Below are 13,576 nucleotides of genomic sequence, written 5' to 3'. Positions count from 1 at the left end.
GGAGGAGGATTAGTACCGCTGTGGAAGGAGGCTTTCTCTCCCTCTGCAACAGCACAGCACTAAGGGATGGAAAAGACCCGAGTCCACTTCCCTGCTGTGCCAAATATACTCCTCCGTTCTTCTCTCCTCCCTCCCCAAGAGAGCATATGAAGTATTAAACAGCCAGGAATAAGCCCTTGAAAAATGTGATCGCTAGCTGTCAGATACCTCTCTGCCACAGAGATGCAGTTCTGTGACTGTTCATCTGCAGATCCTCTGCTGCCATCCAGGAAATTGGGAGCCAACAGTGACATTAATACTCCCATCCATTGTGGCGTCACCTGCACATTTTGCACGACTGTGCTAATAATTCTGTGAACAAAACCACATCCAAAATGCTTCATTAGTGCACTGCTGAGCACAGATCCAGGCTCTGCTGGCCCATGCCCTTCCCAGCCTGATGGCAGTGCCCAGTGCCCCATCCCTGACCTGACATCTGGACCCTCTGCAAGCGAGAGGCAGGGTGGGGGTTTTCCAGCATTGTTTTAAATCTGTCTTCATTTCACTGGCATGAACCATGGCTGTGCCCTGGTTACAGAGGGCAAGCATGGCTCCTGTGCAGAGGAATTATTTTGGGTAGTACTGTAAATTTTGCAGACTGAAAACTTCTCATGCTGTTTTAGCCAGTGCCCAAACATTACCTTAATGTGTCATCTTCTGTTCTGTCATTGCCACAAAGAATTATCATGATCCTTGTAAACACCCACAAACTGGCCTCATTATCTCCTGGCACTCCCTCCTCCCCTTCCAGGGATGACTGATAGCCACTGATCTGCCACTGGCATTCCCTAGGCTGCAGCCTCGTGGTTCACTCATCCTCCCCCTTCCTTCTCCAGGGTTCATATCAGCTCTCTCGCCCATCACACCCTTGGATTTTAAGTTCCCTTGGCAAAGGGACAGCTTTTTGTTTTGCTTATGTAGCACCCTGGTCCCTGACTCACTCTGTTAGGTGCAAAGATAACACAAATAATGAATGTCATCTGGAGAACTGTCTGGGAATTACAGGAAGCTGGGAAGGAGGATCTAAATCTTTTTGTGCCAGATCCGACTCAAGCCTCCATTATCCTTTTTTGCTCCAGACTGACCTTTCCATCTCCTTGATTGCTAAGCCTGAAAACTTTTCTTTGCCTGAATTATCTGTGACAGCAAAATTGCTTTGGCTGACTGCTCTCACCTGTCCTGCTTCCCTGTGGCATCTCAGGCCTGATGGGGCTCTGGAATTGTCCCTCAGGCATGTCCAGACATTTCCTGCTTCTTCCCTTACATCGCACCAGGTTTCTACTACAGTAGTAAAAGGGTACAGGACACTTCTCCTTCCAGAAACGTTATGCAGAGCTCCTAGACAGAGGAACACAAATAAGACCCCCCATAATAAGTAGCTAAGGCTTGGGGAAGCACCAGTGACTGATAGAAAGAAGGCAATATGCCACAGTATTTACTGTAAGAGTTCCTATTTCAGCTGTCTTTCCTGTTCAAGGCAGCGAGAGGAGAACATGAAGAGGCAGCCAATTCAAGTAAAGCACACTGAAAGGTCAGAGGAATCCATCTAGCTTGTGCAGCACCATTTTGTAAGCAGAGAATAGCTCTTAGTTAAACTCGTTTTGTGAAAGTGATTGAAGGGAGAAAGGAAAATAGCTTAACACACTCATTACAATCTCTGAGAATTACCTGTTCCTCATGACTACTATGATGGGTCTGGTTTTTGTCAGGCTGTGCCCAAATCAGTGTGCATCCACTGTTTCCAGCCCCTGCAGAAGCACTGGAAGCAGGAGCCCCGTGTTTCAGTGCCATGTCCAGGGGTACATCCTGCAGCATCCTGCAGAGCCAAGCAGCACCAAGGACAAAGGCTTTGCCATGGGCATGTCAGGGCAATCCCTGCTGCTCCTTTTGACTCTTAGTGGCAGGCACCTCCTCAGGCACTGCAGTCCCTACAGGTTGGAAGAGCTCTTTGAGCAGCTCTGTAACAGCAGAAAGGTTGCAAAATACCCTACTTCTCATTTTTTAGTCAAATACTGTAAATCTGGTACTGTCCTAATGTCCAAACTGAGACTGAGCCTGGACAAGAAACTTGTTTGAACCTGATGGGTCTGATGCAAAGAAGACATGAAGCAGCCTGAGGTCACTTACCTGTGTGGGGGCACCCAGGTGGGACAGGGAGACTAGAACCAGGGCTGGGTGTAACCCATGTCAGTCTAACCCTTTGGGAGGTGAGGAGCCTGCTGATAACGAAGACTGTTAACACCCCACCTGCCCTTTATTTTCTCCACACCTTCTGGCTGTCCCTTTAGTGTCTCACTTCTCAGCCAGTCCCAAATTCCAGTCTCACACCTCCTATAGTGCCATATAGTAGCCCCATCAGGGGAGCGGGCATGAGAAGACAGATGAAACACCATTCCCTGCCGGCTCTCCTCTCACTACAGGTGGAAGAAAGATGAGCTAGCAATTTGCTGCTGGCCTGGCAAGATAGCAGTGAATTACAGCAGCTCCTGAGCCAGCTCAGCTGCGCTGGTGAGCATTCAGGGAGAGGAGAAACCCTTCCCGCAGGCACGGAGGAGGGAAGCAGGTGTGCTATTCCCTTTTGTTCGCTTGTTGGCAGAGATCACAGAGCTAACACGGGCCATAAGGTCTCCTCTGCTCCTCCAAAAAGCCACACGCCTCCAAAGACAACTGATCCTCCTCGTACTCGTGGTTGGCAAAGCGCTTTGGCTGCTGGCACCCTGCCATGGGAGAGCCTGTTAATGCAGTCCCGAGCTGCACCTACGCGGTGTCCCGGCTGCTCCAAAAAGACACCGCTCCCGACAGAGGTGCCGGGGCTGCCGAGGGGACACCGTGCACCCGGCACTCCAGTCACTGCACGGATGTGAGAAACGCCTGGAAAATTGCACAAAGCACTGAACAACCCGTGGGCAATTCTCTGTCACAGTAAAACTTTGGTGCAAATGAGAAACCTAACAACTGAAAACAGCTCAGATGCACTGGCTGGAAGCAAAAAGCAGCCTCAATTATCCACCACCTTTTTTTTTAACCCCTCTCAGGATTTCTTTGCTCTCCTAACACCGCAATAAATAACAGACACAAAACAGATCCATGGGCAAATAAAGTCCTGTGTGTGATAGACATTGCCCTAGACACATGTTTGGCCCAAAGTCTGGTTTTGGTTCACCACTGTTTAAATGCCAGTTCAGCAGAGCTGCTCTCGTGGCACAATCAGGGTCAGTGCCTGGCCCCTGCCACACACAGAGAGGCTTTCTGAAACCAGCCAGAAAGTTCCACTCAAAAGATGCTCCACCAACATTTGCTTTTGGGGCTAACACAGATGATTTAATTGCTACAGTTTCTGGAATAAAGCTGAATTTACTGATGGCTTTTAATAGAATGCTCGAAAAGGATTTCAGACGTGTCCTTCACAAGAGGCCATGAAGGAAACTCAGTAATAGTACGATAATTGCATTAGCATCTCCAGCGAGCCCAGGGCCGCGCGGCGGTGCGTGCCTTACAAGGCACACAGAGAGGCCTTGCCCTACATACACAAGGATGGCAAAGTGGGAGAGAGGACAAGGATCTGCATCTCACTGGCCTACATTAAACTGCGTGTTATAAACCCGCACCAACAGCACAGGGGCATCAGCAGATGCTCTGTGCTAGTCGGGTCAAAGGTGTTTTATCCAGCTCAAAAAACCTGCCCCGCCCTCCACAGGTCCTGTGTAACTGAGCCTGGGAGCTGGTAAGCCCCTGTGCAACACAGAAACAGGGAGAGCATCCTGTTCAACCTTCTTAGGAACCCTACTCAGACCCCAAATGTCAGGCTCCTGACTTGCAGAAGCACTTTTTCCTCAATGTTCACACTGAAACATTTGCTACATGAGCTTGCTGGAACGTCTTTACCCTGCAAACCACTCTGCCCTGCAAGGGACTGCACACACAGATGCTGTGCTGCAACAGGTGCTGCTGGACTTGCCTCTCCTGCGAGCAGAAAGTTAAATGGCCATTTAGCATGGGTAAATCTAGCAAAAAAACACTGGGGACTGTGACATGGGTATATCGTTGATTTGTGTCTATATCAGACCAACACATGTGCCCTGGGTACCAATACGCGTGTATACGGGCACATATACACCTGTGACACGCCCATGTGGAGACAAATCGGCTCCATCAGCTGTGAATGGCATCACCACCGCCCGCGGGAATGGCCGCAGTGGCCGGACACCCCAGCGCACCCCTCGGGCCCCATCTCGGCACCCGCCCCGGCGGGAGAAGGGCAGGGTGCGGGGGTCCGGCGGCGGGGGGCTCCTCCCAGCCCAGCCCCGCTCCGCTCCCGTCCCCGCTGCGGCAGCGGGACCTCCGCGCCGCTCCGCGCCGCTGCGCGCCGGGCTCAGCTCCGCAGGGGCTGGGCTGCGCGGGGGGCGGGCGCGGGGGCGGAGGGACGGAGGAGCAGCAGCAGAAGGAGGGAAGGGAAGAAGGAGGGAGAGAAGGAGGGGGGTTTACCCCATTGTCCTCGGCAGGAGCTGGGCAGAGCCGCCGCCGCTGTGCGCAGGCTCGGCCGGCCCCTCGCCCGGCGCGGAGGAGCAGCTGCCGGCGGTAAGGGGAGGCTCCCCCGGCTCATCCCCGATGCCCCCGGGGCGGCGGCGGCGGCGGGCGCGGAGCTAGCGCGGGTGCGGGAGCCGCATGGCCCGCGGGGAGCTCGGCGGCAGCGCCCCGCCTCGCCGGGGCGGCGGCGGAAGCGCGGCGGCGGCGGCTGCGGGCAGGGGGGCGCCGGGCGGCGCGGCCCTCGGCCCCGGCGCGCTGCCGCGGCGCTGAGCCCCCGGCCCTGCCCGCGCCGAGGAGGACGAGGAGGAGGAGGAGGAGGAGGAGGAGGGAGGACCCGATGGCGAACAGCAGCGAGCTGGGGAGCAGCAGCAGCCCGCACCTGCCCAGCGCCGGCGGCCTGCTGAGCGCCTCCGGGCTGAAGCTCGCCACGCTGGGGCTGATCCTCTGCGTCAGCCTGGCCGGCAACGTGCTCTTCGCCTGGCTCATCCTCAAGGACCGGCACCTGCACCGCGCGCCCTACTACCTGCTGCTGGACCTCTGCCTGGCCGACGGGCTCCGCTCGCTCGCCTGCTTCCCCTTCGTCATGCTGTCGGTGCGCAGCGGGGCCGCCTGGCCCCACGGGCCCCTCAGCTGCAAGGTGCTGGCCTTCCTGGCCGTGCTCTTCTGCTTCCACGCCGCCTTCCTGCTCTTCTGCGTGGGGGTCACGCGCTACATGGCCATCGCCCACCACCGCTTCTACGCCAAGCGCATGACGGGCTGGACCTGCCTGGCTGTGGTGTGCATGGTGTGGACCCTCTCCATGGCCATGGCCTTTCCCCCCGTCTTTGACGTGGGCACCTACAAGTTCATCCGGGAGGAGGAACAGTGCATCTTCGAGCACCGCTACGTCAAGGCCAACGACACGCTGGGCTTCATGCTCATGCTGGCGGCCGTCATCGCCGCCACCCACTTGGTCTACATCAAGCTGCTCTTCTTCATCCATGGCCACCGCAAGATGAAGCCAGCCCAGCTGGTCCCGGCCATCAGCCAGAACTGGACCTTCCACGGGCCAGGAGCCACCGGCCAAGCAGCTGCAAACTGGACGGCTGGCTTTGGCAGGGGGCCCACGCCGCCCACCCTCGTGGGCATCAGGCAGGCCACCCACAGCCAGATCAAGAGGCTGCTGGTGCTGGAGGAGTTTAAGATGGAGAAAAGGCTCTGCAAGATGTTCTACATGATCACCTTGCTCTTTCTGCTGCTCTGGTCCCCCTACATTGTGGCCTGCTACCTGCGGGTCTTCATTAAGGCCAGCTCCATCCCCCAGGTCTACCTGACCACCTCCGTCTGGATGACGTTTGCCCAGGCAGGGGTCAACCCGATCCTCTGCTTCATCTTCAACAAGGAGCTCAGGGTCTGTCTCCGAGCCCACTTCCCGTGCTGCCAAAGCATCCAGAGCACCCAGGGCACCATCCTTTGCGATCTCAAGAGCTTTGGGATGTAGGGGGGCTTTTCTCTTTCTAAAAACGAAAGATGGATATAGTTTTCCATGTTTCTGCATATGATCTCAAGAGAGTGGGGGACATACTAAACCACCACCCAGCACCCAAACCTTAGGCTGTAAGAAGCTATTTTATTTATTTTTCTATATTTTGCGTATGCTCTCTTCAGAACATAACCAGTTGCTGTCTATGGGAACAGGTACTTGAGCAGAACACCCCCAAACCTTAGGCAGTAAGAAGCTGTTTTTCTTTGTGATTGTGTGGTTTTTAAAAACAAAACAGGGCTCCAAGTTTCTGGTCTTGCTTCTAATGTTTCTAAACATGATTCCAACAGATACGGATTAAGGCCATGACATTTTTTTTGTTTCCCTATTCCTGTCTGTTTTGATAAAGGCTTAACAATTTTACTCATGTAATGTTTGATAAGGGCCAAGACAATTTTATACTAAAATTATTTTTGATGACCTCAAGAGGTGTTGTTTTATTATTATTTGATTTTAAGTGAAGAACAAGAAGAGGACGTTCCTAATGTGGTCAGAAGTCAGTTTTGGTGGGAGCTGTTGGGTTCATTCATTCTCAAATGGTTTGAATATTTGAAGCAGTTAGTTATAACTTTTGCTTGACATGCAAACAGTGTAGAACTAATTTCAATTTTTCTTGTTGCACTATTCATTTGGTAATATTTCAGAACTATTTGTGAAATGTGATTTTAAAATACCAACTTTAAAAATAATCAACTATAGCAGTTTTTAAAACCTAGATTGAAATTCATATTTTACTGCCTTTATAGGAAGTTATCTACAAACCTGGGTAATACTTGTACATTTTGACTGTTTTCTTTAATAAAATATTGAAAACCTTTACTGTATGTAATTGTTTCAGAATGGCAGCATTCTGCTTTGCTGACAAATAACTTGTGTATGTGGAAGGTTGTATGTCTTGTGTCTGAGTAGATTTCACAGCTGAGGTTATTATGGACAAGCACAATCCTTATTTGCTGTTAGATCTCAATTTAGGTGTTTATACCAATAAAAGTGACTAAAGCTATTTTTAAGAAGACTTAAGTTCATGATGGGCAACAGGTTTAAATAGCACAATTCTTTGTGTCTACCGAAACCAAAATTCTGTTAATGACAGGAAAGACTGTGTATTTGTGGATCACTAATTTTAGTTGGCAAAGCAGTTTTTTAACATGGTGGCTTGGTTAATACCACACTCATTTGTAAACTGTATTCTTAATGGGAAGTGTACATTAATTAAGCAGGGCATTTTAATCTGCTCTGTTGTTCTACAAAAACTTCTCTGGAAGTATTTTAACCAGTAGCCTGATGGCAGGATCCTGAAAACCTTTGAGCTGTCTCAGAGGAAGCTGTCCTGGATTTGCTTCCCTTTCTGATGGATCGTGTAACATTTAAAAAACGTGCTGGAGCAAGTCACACAGGAAATTACAGGGACAACCTCAGTTTACATGAATAAATCTGCATATGCTATGATTATTTCTGTAGAGAGTAGTCCAAAATTGGTAGACATCGACTGAGAAATAGTTGTCCTGACTGAAGAGACACGTGTGGAAGATCAGAAGAGGGCAAAAGTTGCAGCTTCGGATTTGGGCAGGGAATGAAATGAGGTGGGGCTTCTGGTTTGGTTTTAAGTCTCGCTTCCCACTCCCAACTCAGATTTGAACACGAGAGAGGCAATGTTTCTTTCAGTGCATGAAGAGAAGGTTGGAATTTGAGTTTTTGGTATAGCTGCAGTAGAAGCTGGAACTGTACCAGTGCTGCCAGAACTGGGCTAAGAAATATGACCATGGATGGGGTGTCTTGAAAACGAAGGGAAACTTAATGATCATTTCCAAAGCTGTTTGAAAATGCACCTGGGTACAGAAGGAAAGCTGTCACGTACTTCAGATCATAGCAGCAGCTGGTTATATAGTGCTAATTATATTTTCAGCCTGCAATATCATCTCATAGTTTAGTGAATCTTAGAGAGTAACGAGGTTACATTCTTTGTGTTACAAAGAATGTGAGGCAAAGCATGGATGCTGTTGCTGGGAATTGTGTTCCAAGTATATACTTTACATGCCTGGTTTACTGTTAGGTCTTTTCTGCATGGTTCCAACTTTTGCAGAGTCATATTTCCTTAAGAAGCTTCCTGTGTAGGGGCCTAGAACTGTGATCTCTAACCCAAATCTTGCCATCTTTTTCCTAATCATGCTGCTACTGAAGCCAATATTTTCTTCCTCTATTAAAAGTATGATATTTTTGCATCCTCTCTCTCTTCCAGGCTATAAGTAGTATGGTTATGATTCTATTTAAACCACAGAGATGGGAAAATAGTTATTTTAAAACCTCCTTAAAAGCTGCAAGGACCAGATTTTTCACTTCTAGGAAAATTAAGCACAAGTTGTAGAGTCAGTCATATATGTGGGGGATGAAAACTCACCTTTGGGTGACCTGATGTTTTTATTTAGAGTTGGCTTACACAACTGCTGCTCTGTTGAATGCCAGTCTCTGTGCAGAGGCATCCCCCAGCTCAGTGATGCCCTCACTAGATGGGTGAGCTGGTTCTTACCTAGTGAAGATAATGGATGCTTTGCTATCACCCATCAGTGGCAGCCAGACCCAATCTTGCTACAGCAAAAGAATACAAAAAAGGTTAAAAAGAATATCTGTATACCCTGCCTTTATCTTGCACGCAGCTTCCAGGGCTGTCTTAGGACTTCTGATATACTCTGAGGGCAAAATCAGTGCTGTTTGAAGTTAATGTTTGAAGTTAGTTTTATACTTTAGGTACTTGTAGTGTCAGTCAGATTATGATCCTGGCCATGGTAGTACAAAAGAGAAGGAACTCCAGTGGCTTTAATGCAGGGTTTAGATGGGTGTTGTACAATAGGGTTTAATTCCAGAAGATGTGAAACTAAATATCAAAGACATACACAGAAAATTAAACAGTACTGGGTGCCAACACACCGACAAACACCACTTTGCTGGCTGAGCGTGCACTAAGAAAGTAGGAAAAACCAGAAAGGGCTGGAGAGACACCAGAGAATAAGTATTCCTTCTGAAATCTGAGAAAATATAAGAAAGTTGCCAAAAAAAAAAAAGTAGCATTTCCAAAGCACAGCACTAACATCTCCTCACAGCAGCCTTTAGCCTGCATATGGGGAAAGTGGGTCACAGAGATTAAATGCTTTGACCAAGATCAGAGAAGGGGTGTTGGAGAGGAGGAAAACCTGTTCTGGATTAAAAAAAAATAGAGAAATAATGTTGGGGACTATGGGCTTAGCACAGGGAACCTTCGCTGCTGCTCTTGGGACCTGTGAGGTGTGGCTGTAAACCTCCCTATCCCAAAAGCCAGAGTGCTGCTAGTCTCACTCAGAAGTGCAATGGCCCAGACTCAGTGAGAGCTGGGTGTTAATAATTACCTCTCATGTCTGTGGGAGAAGCTCTTGCAGCTCGTGCAAGTCCTGGGCTCACTTGGAAAAAGTTGGTTGGTCTGAACCCCTCTCCCCATCCCCACTGACTAAAACACAAAGTACTTGGAAGGTTTGGTGGGCTGTACAGCAGTGAGACTTTCCCAGCTCTTCCATCGACCTGTGCTTGACCAGAACATAGATTGAGTCTTCTCTATGCCCCTCCAGGCTGATGCATCATAGTTTTCCATATTCTAGGCACCACGAGTGCTGAGTATCAGAGGAAATACCAACATCATCTCCCCCAGAGATTCTTCACAGTCTGGCTCAGAGGTCACAGCATGCTGCTTCTGCATATCTGTGGTGAGGAATTGCAGTTGTGCTGAGAGCTGCTCTGGAAAAACCATGATTGCTGCTGGCATCTTCATTCACCAGGTATTTAACACATTCCTTACAAACATTTCCAGTCAAAGTCTTGAAGTCAGTGGAAGTTTTCAGTATAAACTTTAGTGTCAGGCCAGCTTGAAAAATGACACTGGTCTGAAGTCCCAGCTAGTGGCTATAATGATCTGATTTACAGCTCTCGGTGCCTGGAGTACTCTGGGGTGCTTCTAGCTCTGCTGTTAGATTTGGAATGAGTTTGCTAGGAAAGGAGCTGAAATATGTGGCTTCAGCCAAATTATCTTGTTAGGTAAAGGTCTCATTCAGTGGTCATGCTAGAGATGAAGGATGAGCAGGGGATGCATAGCCCACAGGCTGTCATCCTTTGCTTTTCCAGTACCAGGTCTGCACCAGGGGAGGCAAAGCTGCCTCCCAGGATGGTGTGAAGCACATAGCCTTGAGTAAAAGGGCAGGAATTTGGCGTAGTCTGATAGCAACAGTTGTTTCCTGGGGCTCTGTCTGGATGTGATACAGCTACATCTCCAGAAGGCTTCTCTGCCATATGCTGCGGGACTGCCCTGGGACACATTGTGTAGAGCTCAGAGGAGAACAAAGCTGGCATTTTCCCTCTCTTCCCAGAAAAGTGTGCATGCAGTTTGGCTGGACCTCTGCCACTTATCCCACATGGTTAAGCACAGTCACCTTGCTCCTTGGAGGCACCTGCACTTGCTCAGAATTGCCAAGAAACCACCCTGAGGGAAGGGGCTCCAGAGAGAACAACAGACACATATTGTCGGAATGTGATGTTAAGTATCACCTCATTAACTTAGGCTGCAGATTGGATCATTCTGTGCAGTATCAGAATACCCCAGAAACCTTATTAGATAGTTATGCTGCAAATCAAAAAATTATTAGAAACATGGCAGGGGGGCTCTTTCCTAATAGAGGTTCCCTCATTTCTTAGCACAGCTTCCTTTGTAGTTGCTCAAAACACTGCACAGGCTACAGTTAATTCTATTATGATAGGAACCAGGAAGCATTTCCCATGCTATCTTATTCTTATGCTTCAGAATATTATGGAGTATATGACATGCTGAAGAAATGGAGCCATCAGAGAAAGACCATCAGTGAAGATAGTCTCCTAAAAGCTGGTGCAGAGTCATGCTGGGCTAGGGCTGGTACAAGGGACATCTTACCCCAAACCTCCTTTTATGCTGGTGACCTCTGATGCCATGTAATTCAAGAAGGACCTTGTGTGGGGTAAATCCTTACTTATCTGTTGGTTGTAGAACTGGCAATAAGGAGCTGACTTTCCAACTTGACATCTGTTGCATTCTGACTTTCCCTAGAGCTGCTGATGCTGAGCATCTCTGAGCCTGTTTTCACTTGGTAGAATTCATTAACTGCCCCACACCTCAGTACTTTGTCCAAAGAATGATTAATTATTCTCACTCACCTTTGTACCACACAGAACTACTGGTGGCAAGAGCAGAGTATTATCACGGGTGAACAATCACTGACTACACAAGCTTTCATCACTTAACTTTAAAGTCAAGCTCAGCCTTTCATGCAAGCTGTTGCATTTCTGTATTTCTATTCATGCTTAATGACCTCAGTACTTGCACTCTGTCTTTGATCTCGAGTCATGCATGGTTGTACTGTGGATGTATTTATTGGAAGGCCACTGTCTTCAGCGCTGCATTTTTCACGTTTACCGTGACCAGGTTGATAGCACAAAGCACTTTGTGTAGGAGGCTTTCAAGTTCAAAGCTAGTCTTGCAAGGGCACAGGGAAGCTGTGAAGTCCCAGCTAATTTTAGGCAGTCATCATGGCACTAATAGTGTAGGCAGAAATCAAGAGATCGCCTGGTGAAGAGAAAGCCCGTCCTAAAGTTTCTGAATGTTATTTACTGGCATGTCATTAAAAAAAATAATCCCGTGTTTGTGTGAGGATGATTAACCATTGGAACAAATCATCCAGAGAAAAAAAAATGGATCCTCCATCTGTGAGACATGCAGTGTGAGCCTGCGTGCCTGCCCACGGCACACCTGCCCGGAGCCTGCTCCCTGCCCAGCCGGGGTCCCTGTGCCAGGATCTGGGGCTCAGCCCCAGCACAAAGGGCATGAAAAAAACCCAGAAATGCCAGTAAACAGCAGTGAACGACCAGTAAACAGAACCCTCTCTGTCTCAGGGTGATTCACTCCTTCCTTTTGCTGACTGTTTTAAAACACCAATTTTACCATACCATATAAATACCAGTGCTCGTTTCAGAAATTTTAGCAGAGGTAGAGCTAAAATGGCTTTGTCATTAAAGAGGGAAACACAGGAAGATTCAGAGGAAAGGCTGAAGTCTGGGTGCTTTCTGACAGTGAGAGAGAGGAATGATTTAGTGGAATATTACCTCACTGCATCGAACCACTCAATCTGTCCCCATCTGTCACCGAGCGCTTGCAGGAGGGTGATGGAAAGGAAACGGTTGAGCAGCTTGATAGTCAAGTAAATCAACTGGGCTTTTTCCTTTTCCTTTCCCTCCCTCATTAGACCTCACACACTCACACTACACAGCAGGTCCCTCAGTGTGCTGTGCCAAGGGCAAGGGGACAGTCCCCTGGGTGCCATGGGACTGCAGTGGCTCTGGGGCAGACAGACCAGCTCTGAGTGCCCCCAGGGTCAAAATGCCCTTAGGAGCCAGTTCCAGCGGAGCTGCAGGAGACATCTGGGTGTGGAGGAAGGTGGATGAAGAGGCAGTATGTTCAGCCAAACTGCAGTGTGACTAAAGGGGGAGAATATGGGCACCAGAGCCAAGGAATCAGCAGCGTCACAGGCAGAGGTAAAGCTGGAGCCATGGTGTGAAAGGAAGGAGGGACATGTTTGGGCTGAGCATCACATTCCCAGCAGGATGATGAGGGATGCTGCAGATGCTGGGCTGTGCAGAACCTGCCACAGGGCTGCTGGTGGGGACAGAGGTGTTGGTGATGATTTTCCTCCCCAGGAGATCCTGAACTCTCAGCCAGCCAGACTTTTTCTTACTCTGTGTTTGTGCAATAGCTCTCTGAGCCTAAGTGCTGATGTAAACCAAATCCAAATAGTCAAAGGCTCTGTTGCAATGTTGAAAGGTTTGTTAGTGACTTTGGGAAGTTTAATGAAAGCAGGGCAGGGAGGGAGCTGAAATTATGACACCACCACAGTCAGGAAGTTTTGCTGTTGGATTTGAAGGGGTGGTGGACCTTCCTGTCAAAGTTTCACCCATGAGAGAAGAAACTGGGGAGGGAAAAAAATTAAAACCCTACTAATTTGTCAGGATGTGGTGAAATTTTTGGAAAGAGTGAGAATGCTTGCAGCTGCCTCGCCAGTGCCTTTCCCTCAGCTGGCCCTTCTGGCAGGTCCCATGGAAGAGGTTAGAGGTGTGCTCTGCTGCCTGTGCTCCCATGTAGCCCAGAGGAGTAAATAAAGGGTGATCCCAATTTTGCACCCCCTAGAATCAATGTCTGCTTTGCTGGTTTGTGAACTCTTTGTGGCAAGAGCCACAGCTGCCCATTCCTGTCGAAAAGAGCCCACAAATCTCTGCATGAAATGACACGAGTGCACTCACGTGCAAGAGAAAAAGTAAATATAGCAGACCCAGCTCTGCTTGCTGGGCTGGAACCAGGCCATATTTTCAGTCTGCTTCTGCAGCGTGTTACAGCCTTGGGATTTACAAAACCACATTACATTTGAAACCAGATTTAATCCCTTCCAC

General features: G+C 49.0%; 1 protein-coding gene across 1 annotated transcript; it reads left to right on the top strand.

Annotated features, from left to right (window-relative positions):
* Nucleotides 1–4,872: 4,872 nt before the first annotated feature.
* GPR27 (G protein-coupled receptor 27) lies at nt 4,873–6,905 on the top strand. The gene has a single exon (XM_051788708.1). It carries the CDS (start codon nt 4,904–4,906, stop codon nt 6,044–6,046), a length of 1,143 nt encoding a protein of 380 aa, XP_051644668.1. The 5' UTR covers nt 4,873–4,903; the 3' UTR covers nt 6,047–6,905.
* The last annotated feature ends 6,671 nt before the right edge of the window (nt 6,906–13,576 follow it).

The sequence above is a fragment of the Manacus candei genome, unplaced genomic scaffold (assembly GCF_025592945.1).
Source record: "Manacus candei isolate 608988 ecotype Guabito, Panama unplaced genomic scaffold, ASM2559294v1 h1tg000025l, whole genome shotgun sequence".
NCBI classification, from domain to species: domain Eukaryota; kingdom Metazoa; phylum Chordata; class Aves; order Passeriformes; family Pipridae; genus Manacus; species Manacus candei.
Note: the sequence above shows the minus strand (reverse complement) of the source record. Positions and strands in the feature narration are given on the sequence as shown.